The 21,280-nt window shown below is 35.2% G+C and overlaps 1 protein-coding gene across 7 annotated transcripts in view; it reads left to right on the top strand.

Annotated features, from left to right (window-relative positions):
* Positions 1-20,842, top strand: part of DGKB (diacylglycerol kinase beta) — a 719,270-nt gene extending 698,428 nt beyond the window's left edge. For all 7 annotated transcript variants that reach the window (XM_059171265.1, XM_059171262.1, XM_059171263.1 and 4 more), the window contains one exon: positions 17,045-20,842. In XM_059171265.1, the coding sequence (XP_059027248.1) occupies positions 17,045-17,152 (108 nt within the window). In that variant the 3' untranslated portion in view covers positions 17,153-20,842. The remainder of the gene's footprint in view (positions 1-17,044) is intronic.
* Positions 20,843-21,280: the final 438 nt, after the last annotated feature.

Here is a 21,280-nt window from a genome sequence, read left to right as displayed (position 1 = left end):
AGATCCTTTTGCTAGTGGCTAAGCTGGCACTCAAACTCTTGCCTCCTGTCCCAAGTCCATGATTTTAACACTAAACTGTGTGAAAAGACCACATAGGAAAGGGATTACAAAATACTATTTTTAAGAAAGTATGGTCATAAGTTGTGAATATTATGAATATTCTTTGGCTGTAGTCGAGGAGGGGAATTTTTTTGTGTTGTTTGTTCTGTTTTTATTTTTATTTTTTGTTTGTTTGTTGTTTTGTTTTTTCCATATGACCAAAGAATTGGAGAGGGCCTGGGAAAAGTAAAACAGTTACTAGGTTAAGGTCTTGGATATCATATCTCTGTAGAGACATGGAAATTATAAAAAGATTTTTTAAAATGTTGTTGACCCTCCCTGGCAACCAACATATAACCATAAAATATTTTGGAGAGGAGAGCCAAATTTATATCTTGAAAGAGATTTCAAATCCAGGTATAAGTATTTCCTTCCCAACATAGCCAAAGAGCCTGTGACTTGCAGGAAAAAGTTTCTCTTTTCTCATTACCATACATATTTAAAATTGCTGTGAATTTCATCAGTAAACCTCTTAAACCATTTTTTAAAGATTTTATTGTAAATCTTCACAATAATTTATCTGAGTTTGTTGTTAGATCAAAGACTTAAACATTAAACTTGGATATTACTATCATTCCAGAAAATAATGACTAGAATCATAAAGAAGCTGGCACAGGGGTTTTAGAAAATTGTTATGTTTCCATTGCGTTGCTTTTTGGCAGTTATGGACCTGAAAAATTTAGCATGCTCTTTATTCCCGCTATCATATGGCTCAGCTACGTGCATGAATTCAAAATGGTTTCCATTATTGGAAGGAGACCATCTTATTCCAGAATCAAGCTAGATAACTTTGAATGTTCCAGATAATTCCAAAATTAAGCTCTCCCCACAGATATTGTATGGCATTTATTTTTGCTCTTAAAACTCCATTCATTTCTAAGTTAGCTGAATAAATCCAGTGATAATAAACTTTTAAAGGAAGAAGCAGGAAAAGAGCATTTTCTTGGTTAGATACAGGGAGAAAATTTTAAAAGGAGAATACTACCTGCTGAGATACTTTCTAAGAATCACAGTATTATTAAGCCTACCCTGGTACAAAGCAATAAAAAGATTGTACATTTGAGCCAAACATAATCAGGTGGTATATTATCAAAACTGGGAAAGTTCACATATATAATTCAGAACTTTGCAAAATGATTTCTGAATGGTAGCACTCAGCATATCAAAGATATGCCATATGAAATTATTTCCACTTTTATCCATCTCCTAGCTATGGTCCCATTAAATCGTGACTTTAAATTAAAAATTCTTTCTTCTACTTTGTGCCTCATAATTCTAGATGTGATTATATTTGACTGTAATTATATCAGGGGTCAGCAAGTTATGGCCTTTGGGCAAAATCTGGATAGCTGCCTGTTTCTGTATAGCAAAAGGATTAAGTGGTTTTTTTTTTTAATTACATTTTTAAATGGTTGCAAAAGCAAAATAAGGATAGCATTTCATAATTTAAAATTATATAAATTTCAAATTTTAGTTTTCAAACATAAAGTTTTACTGGAATGTAGTCACACCTCTTTACAGGTAGCTGATGGACACTTCTGTGCTACAATAGCAGAGATGAGTAGTTACAGAGACCCCGTGGCCCACAAAACCTAAAATATTTACCATCTAGCAGAAGATGCTTTACCAGAAGTGCTTCCCAAGCCCTAATTACATGAGCACCACCTAAACATCCTACAGCATATAACTCTCAAATATAATTACTTCTAGATTTAGAATTAGTATAAAAGTTCTGTAGCTTGTATCACTGATATGTAAACCCTTGTGATAATCTGGGCCATGACTAGTCTAGATACATGCCCATTTGAAGGTCTTGCCTTACTCCGTGGAAGAGGAATAGGCCACACTGAGGAGTGGGAATGTGTATTTCTGGTGCTTCTCTCTACTTTTTCTGCTATCTCTCAGGCTACTTGTACTCATATTCCTTCCTAGGAAATCATACTCCTGCTTCACCCTTAAATGTCAGCATTCTTCAGTTACGCAGCCTAATATCTGATACTTGTATTTGCCACACTGTCCTTCAGTAATCTATTCTTGATGGGTGACATTATTATAGGTTCACCCCACCCAAATCTGTCTCAAGACCTGTTCTCCTTTCTGAACTCCAGACCTACATATCCTAAAGGTAGTGAACACCACCTTCAGAATATAACACTCAGCACAGAGTTCGCTAACTTCTGGGTTTCCACCCCTGCCAAAAATGCATCTCATTCTATTAAAAAGCATCACTACACACTTAGCAAACAAGGCTAAAAACACAGAAGTCACTCTCGAGTTTTTCCATTTTCCAGTACTCCACACATTCAATCATGTCCTATAGGTTGTACCTCCTTGATATTTCTCAAGTGTACCCCCTACTCCATTCCCATTGCCACTGCCACAATTAAAATCCATTTTAATTCTTTCTTAGATTATTATATTAGCCCCCCCATTTAATCTCCCTGCCTCTTGTATGGCACCCAGCCCCTAGCTATGCGTCCAGAGTGATATTGCTAAGACTCAGGTTTAAAATATCCTGTCTTTCCATCATGATCTCAATGGCATTGTTTTGTGCTCCCTCTGCACCCTGAGAATATCTCTGTGATACAGTGCATATCACATTCTGCCACTGCGTATGCTGTCATTAGAATATAAACACCTTAATTATGTTAATAAAAATGTCTGTTCAACTTGGAAGCCCAAGCACTAAACTGAAGTAAGCTGGTACCTAGTACATTAAAAACAGAGTTAATTAAAGTTGGATAAAAAATTATTTCTTAGCCCTAGGTTTTGGGGGTGATTATAAGAAGGTGCTGGCCAGTCTGTCAGTTTGTCAATGGACTCTTATTGGCCTTATACCTTAGGAAGAGAAATAAAGTGACAAGTATAAATTACAGGGCTTCTTAAATTTAAAGGTGCATACAAATCATCTGGGGGATCTTGCTCCAAAGTAGAAGCTGATTCAAAAGGTCTGGGTTGGGATTGGGGAGTCTGCATTTCTAACAATGAGGTCAGTTCTCCTGGTTTGTAGATCGTGTTTGAAGAACCAGAACACTAGAATGCAAGACAATTATCTGCAGAGGGATTTTTGTTACTGTCATTAATTATTTAAATGTTTGCACCAAAATAATATATGCACACTAAAAAAAAAAAAGCAGAATGTTTAGAATTATAAAAAAATAATAACTAAGATTCTGTCCCATCATTTCTTTGTCACCCGGTCTGTTCTTTGAAATATTTGGTTTTTTCCTGTCATTTACTCTACAGCTATAAAAAATATGCTTTGATCTTTTTTTTCATCTGTTACTTTTAGGTATATTCTGTTTACTTCATGCACAGAAAAGTGGCTTTTAACACTTACATTACTCCATTTAGCTCTCTTACTAACAGTGAATATGTACTGAGTGACTTCTTTTTGTGCCAGGTAACATTCTAAGCATTTTGTGTGCACTGTTTCATTTAGTCCTAATAAGAAACCCCTGAAACAGACACTATTTCAAAGTCTCTATATTATTAATGAGGGAAATGAATGGTAGTTATTTGGCCAAAGTCTCCAGATAGGGAATGGTAGACCCAGGCAGTCTGATTTTTAACAATTTTGCTGTTATGCTTCTAAAAAAAGTAATGATTTTATTTAAATCAAAACAAAATATACAATCATTGAGATTATGAAAATGTCAACTGCAGAACCAAATGCTGACACACAGTTACATTTTCTTTTCTGTGAAGATTTTGGAATCTCTTTTTTTTCCCCCCCTCTTTTTTTAAGTCATCATTATGGTAATTCTCGTTTTTAAAAATAGATATCAATTTACCTATTGTCCCCACTCTTGTTCTTTGCTATTTATTTACTTATTTACTTATTTTTAGAGAGTGGAGGAGGGGTGGAGAGGCAGAGAGGCAGAAAGAGAATCTTAACCAGGCTCCATGCCTGTGCAAAGCCTGACACAGGGCTCAATCTCACAACCGTGAGATCATGACCTGAACGAAATCAGGACTCAGGACTCTTAACTGCCTCAGCCACCCAGGCACCCCCGCCCCACTCTTGTTCTTTATATGGAAAAGTCCTTCTTTGGGGGTTTCTTTCTAGGTTTCTTCCAAATCTATCATCCTGGGTCTCAGTTGGACCCCCTCTTTGTCGTCGTTGTTGTTTTTAATAGACTTGATTTTTTTTAGAGCACTTTTAAGTTCACAATAGAACTGAGGAGAAGTTACACAGATTTCCCGTATACCCCCTGCCTACACATGTGCATAACCTCCCTCACTAAAGTGGTACATTTGTTATAATCACTGAATGTACACTGACACATAGTCACCCGAAGTCCATAGTTTACATTAGGGATTCCTCTTAGTGTTGCAGTTTCTGGGTTTGGACACATGTATAATAACATGTGTCTATTAATATTATATCATAGAGAATATTTCTATTGCCCTAAAAATTTTCATCCTTCTTCAGCTGTAACCCCTGGCAGCCACTATTTGTTTTTGTTTTTGTTTTTTTTTTTTACTTCTCCTTAGTTTTGCCTTTTCCAGAATGCAGTAGGTTGGAATCATATGGAACATAGTATTTCAGATTGGCTTCTTTCACCTTGTAATATATATTTAAGGTTCCTTCATGTCTTTTCATGGCATAATAGCTCATTTCTTTATTAGCATTGAAGAATATTCCATTTTTTGGAACTACCATAGTTGATGTATCCACACACCTGCTGAAGGAAGCAACGTGGTTGCTTCCATGTTTTGGCAATTCTGCAAAAAGCAGTGATAAAGATCTATGTGCAGGTTTCTGTGTAAACATGTTTTCAAATCATTTGATTAATATCAAGGAGTGTGATCTGTGGATCCTATTATAACAGTATGTTTAGTTTTATAAGAAACTACCAAGGTGTCTTCCAAAGTGACTGTACCATTTTATCTTCCCACCAGTAATATATGAGAGTTCCTGCTGTTTCACCTCCTTTCAGCATTTGGTGTTGGCAGTGTGATCCTCTGTTTTGTGAATCTCTTTCTTAGCTCACCCATTGTTTTGCTAGAGAACACCCTCAAAAGTATTTCAAAGGGCATATAGATGGTAAATTCTCTCAATCATTAACGACTGAAAACTTCTTCATTGAACCTTTGCCTTTAATCAATACATTAATTCAATATAGGATTCTGTGATAAAATTAACTTTTCCTCTGGGGCTTGGAGGTGTATCTCCATTTCCTTTTAGCACTAATTTTTTTTTGAGAAACCTGATGCCATGAGACTTTTGTTTTTTGGTAAGTTGCCAGGTTTTCCTCTCAGAGAGCATCTAGAATATTCTTTTTATTCCTGTGCTTTGAAATTTCATAATAATACCTGATTTGAACTGTTCAGGACAGGAATCAAACTTTCATTAGCAGAAAAAAGGAGAAGGTTCTCTAGGGCCATAGCTGGCACAGGGTACAGAGGTGGGAGTTCAGGAGGAATGCTGGCAGGGTTGGAGAGTCAGTTCTCAAACCCAGTTCTTGCACTCACCAACATGAGCTATGTAACACAAGTTACAGAACCCATACTGTTGTCATATATTGAAAACTAAGGATATTGACACAGACCTCCAAAGGTTGAGGGATGATAAAATTAAGTAATGTAAAAATGATTTAAAAAAATTATGCTTTTACTTGCAGGTCTGAGAACTCCTTGAAAAGAGAACATATCCACCTCTGTTTTAATCATATTAGAATGCTTTTCTGCTCTTTGCTTTCCTTTAATTTATTGAGGTGAATTGACATACAACATTATATTAGTTTTGGGTGTACAACATAGTGATTGGACGTGTATATATATATGGCAAAATGGTCACCACGATATCTAGTTAATAATCTGTCTCCGTACAAAGTTAATACAGTGTTATGGACTATACTCCCAGCGCTGCACATTACATCCCTTTGAGTTATTTATTTTATACTTGGAGGTCTTGTACTTAATCTTCACGCATTTTGCTACCCACCCACGCCCTCTCCAATCTGGTAACCACGGATCTATTCTCTCTATATATGAGTCCTGGGTTTGTTTTATTTTGTTTGTTTTGGTTTTTAAATTTTACTTATAGGGGAAATCATATGGTATTTGTCTTCTCTAACTTATTTCACTTAGCACAATACTCTCAAGGCTCACCTGTGTTGTCGCAAATGTAAAATTTCATTCTTTTATCCTCAAGAGTCTCCCGCTGTGTGTGTGTGTGAGTGTGTGTGTGTGTGTGTGTGCGCGTGTGCGCGCACGCGCATCCATTTATCGGTGGACCCTTAGGTTGTTCCCATATCTTGCCTATTGTAAGTGGTATTGCTGTGAACATGGGGCTGCATATATGTTTTCAATTAGTGCTTTCATTTTCTTCAGATAGATACCCAGTAATGGAATTGCTGGATCATATGGTAGTTCTATTTTTAATTTCTTGAGGAGCTGCCATCCTGCTTCTCAGAGTGGCTGCCCCAGTTTACAATCCCACCAATAGTACACGAGGGTTCCCTTTTCCACATCCTCACCAACCTTTGTTCTTTTTTGCCTTTTGATAATAGCCATTCTGACAGGTGTGAGGTGATATCTCCTTGTGGTTTTTGCTTTAATTTCCCTGATAACTAGTGTTATTGAGCATCCTTTCTATCAGCCTGTTGACCAACTTTATATCTTCTTTGGAAAAATGTCTATTCAGATTTTTTAATCAGGTTGGTTTTTGTTACTGAGTTTCGTAAGTTTTTTAATGTATTTTGACATTGGCCCCTTATCAGATGTTTGATTAGCAAGTACCTTCTCCCATTCAGTAGGTTGCCTTGTTGTTTTGTTGATGGTTTCCTTTGCTGGGCAGAAGTTTTTTAGTTTGATGTCATCCGTCTGTCTCTTTTGTTTTGCTTTTGTTTCCCTTGCCTTTGAAGTCATATCCAAAAATCATTGCTAAAATGATTGTCAGGGAGCTTACTACTTAAGTTTTCTTCTAGGCATTTTGTGGTTTCAGAGTTTACATTCATGTTTTTAATCTATTTCATGTTTATTTTTGTATGTGGTATAAGATAATAATAATTGTATATGGCTCAGTTTTATTCTTTTGCATATGGTTGTCTGGTTTTCCCAACAGCATGTATTGAACAGACTGTCCTTTCCCCATTGTGCATTCTTGTGTCAGTTTTTCTACCAATACCACAGTGTTTCGTGTACTTTAGCTTTGTAATTTACTCTGAAACCAGGGAACATAAGTTCCTCTGGCTTTTTTCTTATTTCTCAAGTTTGGTTTTTTGTTTGTTTGTTTGTTTTTTTTAATTTCTTGAGGAACTTCCATCCTGCTTCTCAAAGTGACTGCCCCAGTTTACAATCCCACCAATAGTTCATTTGTGGTCTTTTGTGGTTCCATGCACATTTTAGATTTGTTCTAATACTGTGAAAAATGCCATGGTATATTGATAGGGACTGCATTGAATCTGCAGATTGCTTTAGGTAGTGTGGACATTTTAACAATATTAAATCCTCCAGTACATAAACATGCAATATCTTTTTAATTATTGTGTTTTCTTCAATTTCATTCCTTAGTGTCTTATATTTTTTAGTGTTCTGGTCTTTTATCCAACTGGTTACATTTATTCCTAGATATTTTACTCTTTCTGATACAATTATAAATGGGATTATTTTCTTGATTTCTTCTTTTGATAGTTATAAAATCAGCAAAATTTTTATTATTAATTTTGTATCCTGCAACTTTACTGAATTCATTTCTTTAGTACTAACAGATTTTTGTTGTTGTTGTTGGAATCTTGAGGGTTTTCTGCATATAGTATCATGTTATCTGCAAATAGTGACAATTTTACCTCTTTTTTTCTCAATTTAAATGCTTTTTTTCTTTTTCTTGCCTAATTGCTCTGCTTAAGACTTCTAATACTTTGTTGAATAAAAATGAGAATAGTAGGCATCCTTGTCTTGTTCTTGATCTTAGAGGAAAGATTTCAGCTTCTTGCCATTTGGTATGATTTTAGCTATGAGCTTGTCATATGTCCTCTAGTATGTTGAGGTATGTTTCCTTTATACCTAGTTGGTTGAGAGGTTTTATTATAAATTAATCTTAAATTTTGTCAAATGCCTTTCTGCATCTATTGAAATAATCACATGTTAATCATTTTGTTCATGTGATGGATCATATTGATTCATTTGTAGATGTTAAACCATTCTTGTACATTTGGATCCTTCTTGATCTTGGCTGTATGACCTTCTCAATGTAGTTTTGAGTTTTGTTTGCTAATATTTCATTAAGGATCTTTTGCCTCTGTGTTCATCAGGGATATATGCTTGTAATTTGTGTGTGTTTGATGTCTTTGTCTGGTTTTGGTATCAGGGTGATGGTAGCCTTACAAAATGAAATTGGAAGCATACCCTTCTATAGAGTTTTTGGAAGAGTTTAGGAAACATTGGTATTAAGTCTTTTAATATTGGGAGAATTCACCAGAGAAGACACTTGGTCCTGGACTGTTGTTTCTTGTGAAGTTCTTAATTATCGATTCAGTCTCCTTACTAGTAAGGACTTACTAATCTATTCAGATTTTCTGTTTCTTCTTGAATCAGTTTTGGAGATTGTAAATGTCTAAAATTTATTTCTTCTAGGCTGTCCAGTTTGTTGGTGTCTAATTATCCAAAGTAGTTGCTCATGATTCTTTGTATTTCTGTGGTAACAGTTATAACTTCTCTTTTATTTCTGATTTTTTTTAGATTTGAGCTCTCTCTTTTTTTTTCTTGGAGAGTCTAGTTAAAGTTTTGTGAATTTTGTTTATCTTGTCAAAGAAGCGGCTCTTGTTTTCATTGATTTTTTTTTTCTGTTGCCCTTTTAGTCTCTGTTTAATTTATTTCCAATCTGATCTTTATTATTTTCTTCCTTCTTCTAACTTCAGGCTTCATTTGTTTTTTACTAATACCTTCGGTGTAAAGGTAAATTGTTTATATGAGATTTTTCTTGTGTTTTGAGGTAGGCCTACCTACATTGCTATGAACTTCCCTCTTAGAACCATGTTTGCTGCATCCCATAGTTTTGGTTATGCCGTATTTCTGTTTTTATTTGCCTCTAGGAATTTTTTTTATTTCTACTTTGATTTCTTCTATGACTCAATGGTTGTTCAGTAACATGTTTAATCTCCATGCAGAACGAGTCTTTTTTCCAGTTTTCTTTTTATGATTGATATTATGATCTGAGAAGATGCTTGATATGATTTCATACTTTCTGAATTTATTGAGACTAATTTTATACCTAACGTGTGACCTATTCTGGAGGATGTTCTGTGTGAACTTAAGAAGAACATGTATTCTGCTAATATTGGACTATCCTATATATATATATATAAAGATATATATATATATATATATATATATATATATAAAGATATTAATATAAATGTATTAAGTGCATCTGGTCTATTGTGTCATTTAAGACCAAAGCCTCCTGATTTTCTGACTGACTGATCGATCCATTGACGTAAATGGAGTATTAAAATCCCCTACAATTACTGTATTGCTATCAATTGCTCTTTTTAGGTCTGTTAATATTTGCTTTATATATTTAGGTGTTTCTATGTTGTATGCATATACTTTTATAAATGTTATATCTTCTTGATGGATTGACCTCTATATCATTATGCAGTTTGCTACAGCCTTTGTTTTAAAGTCTGTTTTGTCTGATATGAGTGTAGTTAAACAACCATCTTTCCCATTTGTATGGGAGATATTTTTCCATTTCTTCACTTTCCGTGTGTGTGTCTTTACTTCTGAATTGAGTCTCTTGTTGGCAGTATATAAGAGTCTCTCGATTTTTGTTTGTTTTTTAATCCATCCAGCCATTCTGTATCTTTTTATTGGAGAATTTAGTCAATTTACATTTAAAGTAATTATTTATGGGTGTGTACTTACTGCCATTTTGTACAGTGTAGTACAAAACTGGCTGTTTTTGTAGGTCCTGCCTGTTTCTTTCTTTTCTTTCTCTCTTTCCTTTTGATTTGGTGACTTTAGTGTTATGTTTAGGTTCCTTTCTCATTTACTTTTGTGTATTTACTATGTCTTTGCTTTGTGGTTACCATGAGATTCACATATATATCATCTTTTATATATAATGGTTTATTTTTAAGTTGATAGCAACTTAAATTTGAACACATTTGAAAACCACATTTTAACCCCACCCACATTTTATTTTTGATGTCACTTTTTACATCTTTTTATTTTGTACAACTAATTAGTGTAGTTTTAGTTAATTTTACTACTTACATCTTTTAGCCTTCTGAGTCACTTTATAACTAATTAATCTACTATGTACTTACTTTTTCCAGTGACAATTTTACTTTTGCATGTTTTCCTGTTATTAAGTAGTACCATTTCCTTTCAGCTTAAAGAAGTTTCTTTAATATTTCTTGTAAGGCCAGTTTAATAGTGATAAACTCCTTTAGTTTTTGCTTTCTGGAAAACTCTTTATCTTTCTTGCAAATCTGAATGGTAACCTTGTTGAGTAGAGTATTCTTGGTTGGAAGGTTTTTCCTTTTATCACTTTGAATGTCCTGCCACCTTCTTCTGACTTGCAAAGTTTCTGCTGAGAAATCTGCTCATAGTCTTACAGAATTTCCCTTGTATATAACAAATTTTCTCTCTCCCTCTCTTTCTCTCTCCTCTCTCTCTGGTTTTAAGATTTTCTATTTAACTTTTGGCATTTTAATCTTAATGTGTCTTAGCTTTGGCTCTTTTGGGGTTCATTTTACATAGAACTTTCTGTTCTTCTAGGACCTGATGTATATTTCCTTCTTTAGGTTAGGGAAGATTTCAGCCATTTTTTCTTCAAATAAGTTTCTGCCCACTTCTCTTGGGACCACTATAATGCAAATTTTATTCCACTTGACAAGGTCCTGTAGGTCCTTTCAGCTATCTTCATTTTTTAAAATTCTCTTTTCTTTTTGTTGCTCTGAGTGAGTTTCATTTCTTTATCTTCAGTTTGCTGATCTGTTCTGCCACTTGACTCAGTTGCTGTCAAACTCCTCAAATTTGCTTTTCTTCCATTTGTTAGTTTTTTCCCGTATGTTTTTATCTCTTTATTGAAGGTTTCATATGTTTATCCTTTCTTCTTTCAAGTTCTGTCAGCATCTTTGTGATCATTCCTTTGAATTATTTACCAAGTAGATTACTTATCTTTGTATCATTAAGGTGTTTTCCTGAGGATTTGTCTTGTTCTTTCATTTGAAACATGTTTCTCTGTTTTCTCATTTTGTTCAACTTTCTATGTTTTAGGTGAAACAGCTACCTTTCTCAGTCTTGAGGAAATGGCCTTGTGTAGGTGATGATCCTTCTCATTTAACCTTGCCCTACCTTTTGGTTGTCTCTTGAACCTTTTTATTGTCTAAACCACATAATTTGTTCTTGATATGTCTCTATTTTTAAGTATGTGCCAAGACCTGTCAATAATCCATTTAGGATCTATTTTCAGGTAACAGCTTTTAAAGGATGGAAATGTTTACAGTCTATGGGTCATATGTATAATCATTGCTATTCTGTAGACCAGGAGATCTGGAGGCGTCCCCTGGACAACTGTTGCAAAAACTAGGGCTTCAGATGAGACTATAAGCTTCTTTCTGGAAAGTTTTGTGGAGCTATAGGAAGGTCAAAGGGGTGCTCAGGGATGGTGCTTTCCACTTACATTCCCTGGGAGTGCTTCTTAGCCCCTAGATATGTGGGAAACCTAAAGCCTGTCCCTCAAGCTGAAATTTTAAACTAAGTAAATAAGCCCTTTTCGCAGAAAGACTGGGGTTATATTTCAGGCTGCTGTCTGTGCCCTAGGGGTGGTGGACTGCCAAGAACTGTCTTGTCAATTGTTACAGTCTTATGGAGCTCTGGAATGCCAGGTCTCTTAGCCATCAGGAGATCAAGGGGTGATCCCAAAAATGTGAATTGCATGTGCCCACTTTTTCAGCAAGGCAGTTGGAGAATGTGTTGTCTATTCATGCATACCAGCATTAGGCTGAGAAAAGAAGAGTGCTGGGATCCTTCACACTTAGCCCCAGCCAGAGGCCAGGGAAATGTTGCAATCCCCCCTACTCCCGAACTTTAGCTAATAAGTGGGAGGACTCTGTGACCATTCATGTTTTCCTGCCCCAGTCAGGGAGAGGGAGAGCATTGCAATGGCCCATGCCCTCCTGCCTCAGTAAGTACCACAACCACTGTCCTTGTCTATCTCAGGAAGGCAACAGGAAGGTGCCACATGCAAGCTCATCCACCTGTGCTAGTAGGATGTGTGGAGAGAGCTGTCTCCAGAGAGCATCTCAACTGTCCCCTGGCCCTCCATCTGATGCCCCCAGATTAGCAAATGAATCTGAATCTATGAGAGGGAACTTTTCCTGGAGAAGTGCTTGTCTGGTGAAATCCCTCCCCACTGTGTGTTGCTGTGCCAGAGTGGGGCTTTTCCTACCCACCTCAATCTGGTTCTTTTATCCTTCGTTTTGGAGAGCAGATCATCTAGTTTTCAGATAATTTTCAGAGGAAAATGATCCATATGTAGTGACAAATCTTGTATGTCTATGGAAGAAGGTGATTCAGAATCTTCCTACACTGCCATCCTGGATGCCCCTCTAACCAGAAAGCTTAGTATGCCCTTTGGTGGATAGCTGGGGCCTCCAGGGACTGGATATTAAAGAAGATGCTCAGATGACCTGAGGTAAAGAAACACTATGCCTTATAATAAAGGGTAGTGAGAATATTCGGTGTTAAGGAATGGGGAATTAGGAAAGAAAAATCCAACGGGTCGTGTGAAACTTGCCCAGAGAATGGGTCAGGAAAGGCTTTCCTCTCTTACCTCAATTTTAGTTTGGCTAAAGAAAGTTCTTTACAGAGAACACAAATGTTTAATGGGAATAAACACTATTCACTGCTATGAGATATAAACCCCCTATTGTATCATGTTTATGAAGTTATACTTAATCTTGCACATCAACAATAATACTTTTATGGAAATAGACTTTTGTTAAGGGCAACTCAAAGAGATGAAACAGGTAGCATTTGAATTACTTACGTAAAATACTTAGCATAAGGCACCACACACAGTAAGAGCCAAATCTTACTGTTTTTTATCTTATTATTACTCTCAATATTATAATTATGAAGTTACACTATGTAACACTGATAATACGGTAGAGACAAGAAAACTGTCTTGTAATCCTTGATTTGGTTTCCATGTGCATCTTTATTTTGTACTGAATACTTATAAAATAAAAATGCAATCAAATTTTTTCATGTTTAGATTTTTAAGTATGTCCAATCTTAATATGTAATAGGAATATAGAAGTAGAAATAGTCATGCAACTGTAGACATGCCTCTCTTGTTCTACCATGGCTTTGCAAAAGAATAGGCAATATGAATAAATGAAGAGTTTTTATACAAGGACACTATTATATTACTGACAGTATTTATCTTGCATTTTTAAAACAATGAGAAGGAAGGAATAAAGCAATGTTCTTCTACCTTCATGCAGCTATCCCAGCTTTTGGAAGCCCCATCATTGCTTATAAGTGCTCACAATTCTCTCTCAATTACAAATATCAGATTCTCTTCCAAACTAATCAAAATCAAATTGCAAATTGATTATAGCCAGTGATTGATAAAGATTTGGTGTATTGAAAACAGCTGAGAACTGCCTGACTGTTGAAAGATGGAAGCAATCAAAAATTGCTGAAAATTCTACTCATGTCTTCAGATTGCTGAAAATTAGTATATTCTAAAGTCTTTAGAGATAAAATTTGCTCCTTATTCATTGTTGTTTTTCTGGTAGATACCATGTTCTCAAAGTAAGTAAGTAAGTAAATAAATAAATAAAGTATGAAATGTAGGTATGTCTGGGGCTCAGTCATTTGAACATTTGACTCTTGATTTTGTCTCAGGTCGTGATCTCAGGATCATGGGATCGAGGCACAGTTTGGGCTCTGCACTTAGCATGGAGTCTGCTTGAGTCTCTCTCTCTCTCTCTCTCAAATAAATAAATAAAATCTTTAAAGTAAAAAGTGTGGAATATATATAAAATAGGCATCTGAATTATAATTCCAGTCTTGGAAAGACCCTCTTAAGCAGTTTCCTGCACATGGGCAGTCTGAACCTAAACTTAAGTCTCTACAGCTTTCCGGAGCCTATATTGAACTTTCTGTGACCATACCATCATCAACTCACTTAAACTGGAATTATTCTCTTTGTTAATAGAGTACTTTTTGCTTCTGCTCAAATATACACGGATATTTAATTATCCAATGAGAGTACCTATGCAAAGAGCCCAAATACATAATAGGCATTTCATGAATGCCAGTTTCCTTCATGTTATCTCTCCTAGAAAATACAGCCAGTTGGTTTTCATTTCCATAAACAATAGATAATAAATATATAGATTTAATTTTTGTGGAAATAATGTTAGATTAAAGAAAGAGTTGTATACTTAGAGCACAGGTATGATCAAACAACCAAAAGGACAGGTTTTAAATAATTTTAAAAATAAGATTGTCCGTCATCTGGCTTAGAAACTGAAACTAGAACTCCATAATAATCAGTAACATGGGTTAAGGATCCATACCACTGTATCAAGAGCACTGAACAAAGAAATAACAACATGTTATTTTTTTCAAAAAAGAATTGCCAATATAAAGATAGCCATGATCAAAAAAATTTCAAATGCCAAAATAACACAAAGAATGAACAAAATCTCATAGCCAATGACTTGTGGTACTATGGTTACACTTCATCATAAACTAGTACTAAGCTTATATATGTAACTAGAATGATATATTTCTCTCAAAGTCTTAAGAATAATTTGCTATTAATTAACCTAGTTTCCAAAATGTCCTAATACTATTGTACCCTCCAAAGAATTTAGTCCAGCAACTATGGCTCAGAAATGTGTATCTCCTTACTTTAGCTGCTAATGTTCTATTTGATTCTAAGGTTATCATATAAGTAATATGTGGAAACTGCTTTCCCAGGCATTCATTTTAACATTGTATTTTTGTGTAAAAAGCTCACTTTTATTTTCAGCATTAAGAAAATAGTGCCTTTCCGCTTAACCTACTATTTCAGTTTCTATGGTAGGTTGAACATGCCTGTTAAAGATTTTTTTTTAATTTAATTTTTATTTATTTGACAGACAGAGATCACAAGTAGGCAGAGAGGCAGACAGAGAGAGAGGGAGAAGCAGGCTCCCTGCTGAGCAAAGAACCTGATGTGGGGCTTGATCCCAGGACCCTGGGATCATGACCTGAGCCGAAGGCAGAGGCTTTAACCCACTGAGCCACCCGACACCCCGAACATGTCTGTTAAATTTCTTTTTCCTACTTGACAAGAATTTCTCGGGAGCACAGATTGTGCATTATTCATTAAAAGTTCCTGGTACGGTGTCTGAAGCATAGTAGGGGTGCAATAAATTTTATGAAATGAATGAATGAATGGATGATGTTGTATTAAACAGCATATGAAGCTAGGATTCAGGGGGATTTAAAAATCAATGGCATCATCTAAAACTGTTAAGAGACAAAATCTAGTAGAGATCTCTTTTAATCTATAAAGATGTGTACATTCTGGGATCTTAACTATCTGGCTATCAATTCCACAGTTTGTAAGATAACAAAAATAAAATCATACATTCGGAGAGTTTGGGGCTGGCTTAGCCTACTGGCCTTTTACAGGTGCAATTTATTTTTACAGTAAAAAGAAGAACACTGAATCTTCCCAGAATAACCTGACTCCAACAGACTTAAATAAAGTTGTTCATTTTCCCAGGTTTTTGACATACTTCGGTCTTTCTAGATTGTGAAGTGAATCTCCATTTCCCAAAAGCCCCAGTGCCGATTTTAATGATCCTGTCCACGTGACATACATTTTTTTTTGTTTTATTGCTATTAGTGAATGACAAGTGAAGGATATTCATTTTAACTTGAAAATGTCAGGGATGCACTTTAAGAGATATATTTTTGCAGCTTTTAATGAGGTGGTGTTTCTTTTTGAAAGAAATACTCATCTCTGATGCGGGTGCTGTGCAGGTGACAACTGATATTTAATAAGCGATGGTTCTTGTATTAGTAGCAGTTCTCTAAAGAAAATGTCTCAGATTGCTTTTGAAAAACTCTTAGCGTCACTAGCCCAAAGGCAAGATGTGACCTTTTTATTACATAATGAGAATCATTTATTATCTTACAATGTATCTTAAAGTCACAGACAAAATGCCACTTTGATAATTGCTTTCAATTAGCTTAGAGCATAGCATATATTCATAAAATGTCTTCTCTAATTTAGACTTGAATTAGAGAAAATTGCAGACATAATCTACTTTAAGGTTGTCTCATTTAAGGTGATTCGTAGTTTTATATCAAAGAAATCAAAATGAGTAGCTTCGGAACAGTCTCAAAGTGTTTTAAGCAGGCTTTTCAATATTTGATTCTATTCTATTACCAATTAATTAACAAATTAGAAAGCTAGTTCATCATTTCTGACCTTTTGTGCACGTTAACTTTTGACTTTCATTCCTAATGATTGTTTTGAAATTAAACCTTGCAGTTCATGTGGAAAGAGAGAAACAAGCTGATTAACAAGATAAATAAGGCTCCACTTGATCCCCAGTACATCTTGATGTTGGACTCTAACTGGGATACTGAATACTGTCACGGTGCATCCTTTCCCGCTTTAAGTAGTCAGTGAATCATACTAGATAATTGTGTGGCCGAAACAAAGAGTTTGGGGCCATTACTACAAGTGAGATTAGAGGTAACATGATATTTAAAATGTGGTTTCAGTCAATTTTTATTTTTTGTTAATATCCTGAGCATTGCAATAACGGTTTAAAGTAATAAAAACTCTGAAACTGCATTTTACGCTCGTGGTGTTCCAGTAGTTCATGGAATATTATTAACCTTAACAGAGATTCTTTGAAATCGGTAATATATCTGGAGATTACCCTCTCTCTCTTTCTTTCCCTAGATAAAAATTACACACAAGAACCAAGCCCCAATGCTGATGGGTCCGCCTCCAAAAACTGGGTTGTTCTGCTCCCTCGTCAAAAGAACAAGAAACCGAAGCAAGGAGTAAACCTGTCTCATTTTATTGTTCGAGATCTAATTAGCATAATTGGGCCGTGGAAACTTATGCTGGAAATCTTTGAACCATTTCAGTTCTCTTGCTCATGCAAAATCATTGAATTGGTTTAACAGTTTTTGTTACTGAGCTAATGTAAAATTCAGCTATTAGAAAATTTGTCTCCGTTTTTATAGGCATCTTTGCATGAAGAAGGCAGAAGTTTACATGAAGTGGTACTGCATATTTTTGTTGCATGCATTCCCATAGATTTTTATGTCCCTCACTCATTCCTCCCCCAGTTTCCATTTACTAACCTGTGAGAGAAATCTGTAAACCCTAAAGGAAATACCATGGAAAAAGTGATTCTCTGTGTGATTCCAATTATTGATAAGCGCTAATCAGTAATGCTACGATAATCTCAACTGCAGATTGCAGTACTTTTGCCTTTAAGAATCAGTGTCTCAATGACCTTTGAACTATGACTTGAGAAGAAACTTCTAATTGGAACATTTTATTAAATACTTGTCTATGATACGTCGCTGTATCTAAATAGTTTTTCTTCAACATCTTGATGCTTCTGAGTGGAATTTCAGGTATACAGTTTTCTTGTGCAAAAAAAAAAAAAAAACAGAAAATCATTTTTATTTTGTTTCCTTTTGATTTTAACTCCAGAAATTAGTGAAAACAGAAATGTTACTTGGCAGTAAAGTGTGGTAACATGGCAAGCCTTATTCCTTTCTGCATGTGGATCTAGAAGAAAATTCATAACCACACCAGTAACCAAATAGCTGTTTTAAACTATGTGCCTAATATTACTATCTCCCACCAAAGATTCAGAAAAAGATGCCTGAGAGAAATGGGTTCATGTATAATTAACTAGCATTGTGGAAAAAATTTATGGTTCTTATGATTAATTTTTTGATGACTTAAACTCTGAAAAGAGAGTGAATTACCCATTAATTATAATTAAAGTTCTCACCTGATGCAGACAATAGACCATACAACATAATCAAAGCTCAATTCAATGATTTCTTGCCTTTTTGGTCATTTATAAATATAGGTATCCATAATTTTTAATGGATCAGTTAAGTGCACTTGAGAAAGTAAATGATTGTATCAATTTTGTTCTAGTATAAATGGATACCTGTGAGGACTATTAAGCTCACTGAAGCAAACCATGCACGCAATTCGTCCTCTCCCATCGGCATAGGCCACTCCCATCTCTGTCATTTCAGATGTTCATTTGGAAATGATGGCCCAGATCGTTGTTTACGAAATTCATGGTACGGTTGTAGTCTCTGTTTAAAGAAATTATGGAATATGTGCTTTTCTTTGTGTTTCATTAAATCTATGATATAAAATGAAATTCTATTCTGATCAGTTGGGGTATTGTTCACTCATACCGACCTGCATCTCATCATTGCATGTTTTATGTTTTTTAAACATGCCACAAGGAAAACAAGTGCTTGAAATGCATGATTTATTAGTTTTTCTCTCCACTCTGCATTAAAGTACTAATGATTTATCAGTTCTGTTTTTCTATTGATTCATTCATCTTTGAACAACAAATAGCATTTAGTGATTCTGTTGAACACACTCCTGTGCATGGATTTATGGATTTCAAGTGAAATTGCTATAATTTTTGTTCTTTGGTTTGAAAACTCAACTGAATGCTGTTGTATCAAATAGCTACTCTCAAGCAATGTACTATAATGGAAGATTATGTATAAAACGTATTATTTTAGTGTTCCAGGAACATTAGATGGTAAATATCAATCAACAAAAAGTTTAATTGCTTTGAAAATAAAAGCTTTTGAATAAAATTAAGACATAATTTAGCATTCCCAGGAAAATTATCATTACAATTGCAAATGTGGCACAGCAATCACTTGCCCTAGTATAAAAAAAAAAAAAAAAAAAGTTATTTGGCAGAGCCGTAATCTGGAGCAAAAGAAATCTCTAAACAGTAACAAATGCATTACTGACATAATGTTACATAACACACACATTGATTTTTGTGTATCTATGGTTACAGGTAATAAATATTTTTACATAAATTGACACAATTTTCTACAATGGGCAGGCAGGCCTTGTATCAAAACATATTCTGAAGCCACAAATTATTTTATGTGCAGTACACATACGATTATGTCTTGGCTACCTTTTATAGTATGTAGTGGGAAGGCAGCAACAGTTTGTGAGTCATTCTTCACAATCTGTGCAGTGGAAAGCTGCTGATGAGACAGTGGAATGGGACGAATCAAACAACCTGCCTATCAGACTTCCAGAGTTGAAATCAAGGGATGCAGCTTTCCTTCCGGGTAGCTCCTTAACTCTAATTAGTGATAATAGTAGTTACATTTTCAGTCAGAATTCATTGGTACAAATAACAAATGTTCTAATAGGAATCAAATGTTACTGTCTTCAACTCATTTTCTAAAGCTACTGACATGCTTGCCCTGCAAGTACACTACTCCTGGGGTTTGGAAAGTAGTTTTAAAAAAAAAAAAAAAAATGACTTTGATAGTTATAAAATCAGAGAAGATATTCTTTCCATTTTTATGACAGCTTCAAGTGAGGAATATATATTTTAAGGAAAATTCTAAACAGAAAGCTCTATGGTATATTAAAATACTGAGTAACGAATGTTAGCTTTTCAAGATGGGATTTTTTCTTCTCTGTGTGTGAGTGCTGGATTGTTGCATCAACTTCTTTTAAGTAGAGTAGACATAGTAGTACAAAGGTTTAAGTAGATGAAACCCCAAAGAGAAAAAACTAACACTGGACTTGCTGGGCGTCAGAGGAACAGAGGGAGAGAGATACACATTTTGCTAAGCAGTGCAATACACCGAGTTGATAAACAGACATTCCAGGAGAACCCTGGACATCCAGGCTTCCAGTGGGAATGGGGAGGTCTATGTGGATCCAGGAATTTTAAAGGACATAAGTGTATTTTTCCGCATACATGTGTATACCATGTGTATTCAATTCAAAAAGTGCTGGTCAATGTATTTGTGGAGAAAGAAGGTATCTTGTAGAAGGTAAAGAAAACAAACTTTTTCAAACAGTTTTCATATTTAAGCTATCTCTGTGATTATAGCCATAACAAAGCAGAAGGCTCAGATGCTTAGTGTAGTCTACTACAGGTAGAAATTTAAGTCTGATAAATTGTGAATATGTCTCTGCATATTGTTCTTTTTTAGGGGGATGGGAAATCATTGCAGTTTTCCGGGGAGAATCTGTGTTGAATTTCAGACTGTATTCTACTTGAAAGAGACAGAACTTTTAAAAGATTCCATTCCTTTTTGTGTCAGTTTATTGTTTATTGATTATAAAAAGGGAAATGTACCTTTCATGGCACATAGAACCCACAAACAATGATTCAAATACAGTATATATATTCTAAACTAAACAGTGAAGCCCTTGTAATATATGTTAAGGGTGTAAAGTTTAAATAAATAAATAAATAAACAAAACCTGCAGAAGAACTTTTATTTTGTGACAGGCAGAAATCACCCCTTTAGTCTCCCGACTAAACTGCATTCAGTTTAAATAAAAATCTAATAAACTCACACTGAAGGATTCTATACATCCTTATTGTGTTTAAAAACAGAGAATTCATTTAATTATAGTATCTCATTAATTTTTTTGGAAAGTGTTATATACAATATCATGCTTTTTGAAATAAAAACGTTAATCTCTCTGTTAAGTGTCATTCCTTCCTGCTGTTTTGGCCAGATTTTATCTGAAAATGAACTTTTTTTTTTAAAGATTTTATTTATTTTTGACAGAGATCACAAGTAGGAAGAGAGGCAGGCAGAGAGAGAGGAAGGCAAGCAGGCTCCCTGCCAGAGAGCCCGATGCAGGGCTCAATCCCAGGACCCTGGGATCATGACCTGAGCCAAAGGCAGAGGCTTTAACCCACTGAGCCACCCAGGCACCCCTGCAAATGAACTTTTGAAGCAGTTGCCATCAGTCTACCTCACTGGATCTCTGCTGGCGGATACCAGGCCAGCCACTTCGTCTTCCGTCAGGGAGGAAGGAGTCTGGGCATTTGGGGACTGAATCCTGTCATTAAGAACAGAACCATCCCATTTTGTGCTGCTTTGGCCCCGGGTTGCTGCTATGAACATTATTCCA

The sequence above is a fragment of the Mustela lutreola genome, chromosome 4 (assembly GCF_030435805.1).
Source record: "Mustela lutreola isolate mMusLut2 chromosome 4, mMusLut2.pri, whole genome shotgun sequence".
In the NCBI taxonomy this organism is placed as follows: Eukaryota; Metazoa; Chordata; class Mammalia; order Carnivora; family Mustelidae; genus Mustela; species Mustela lutreola.
Note: the sequence above shows the minus strand (reverse complement) of the source record. Positions and strands in the feature narration are given on the sequence as shown.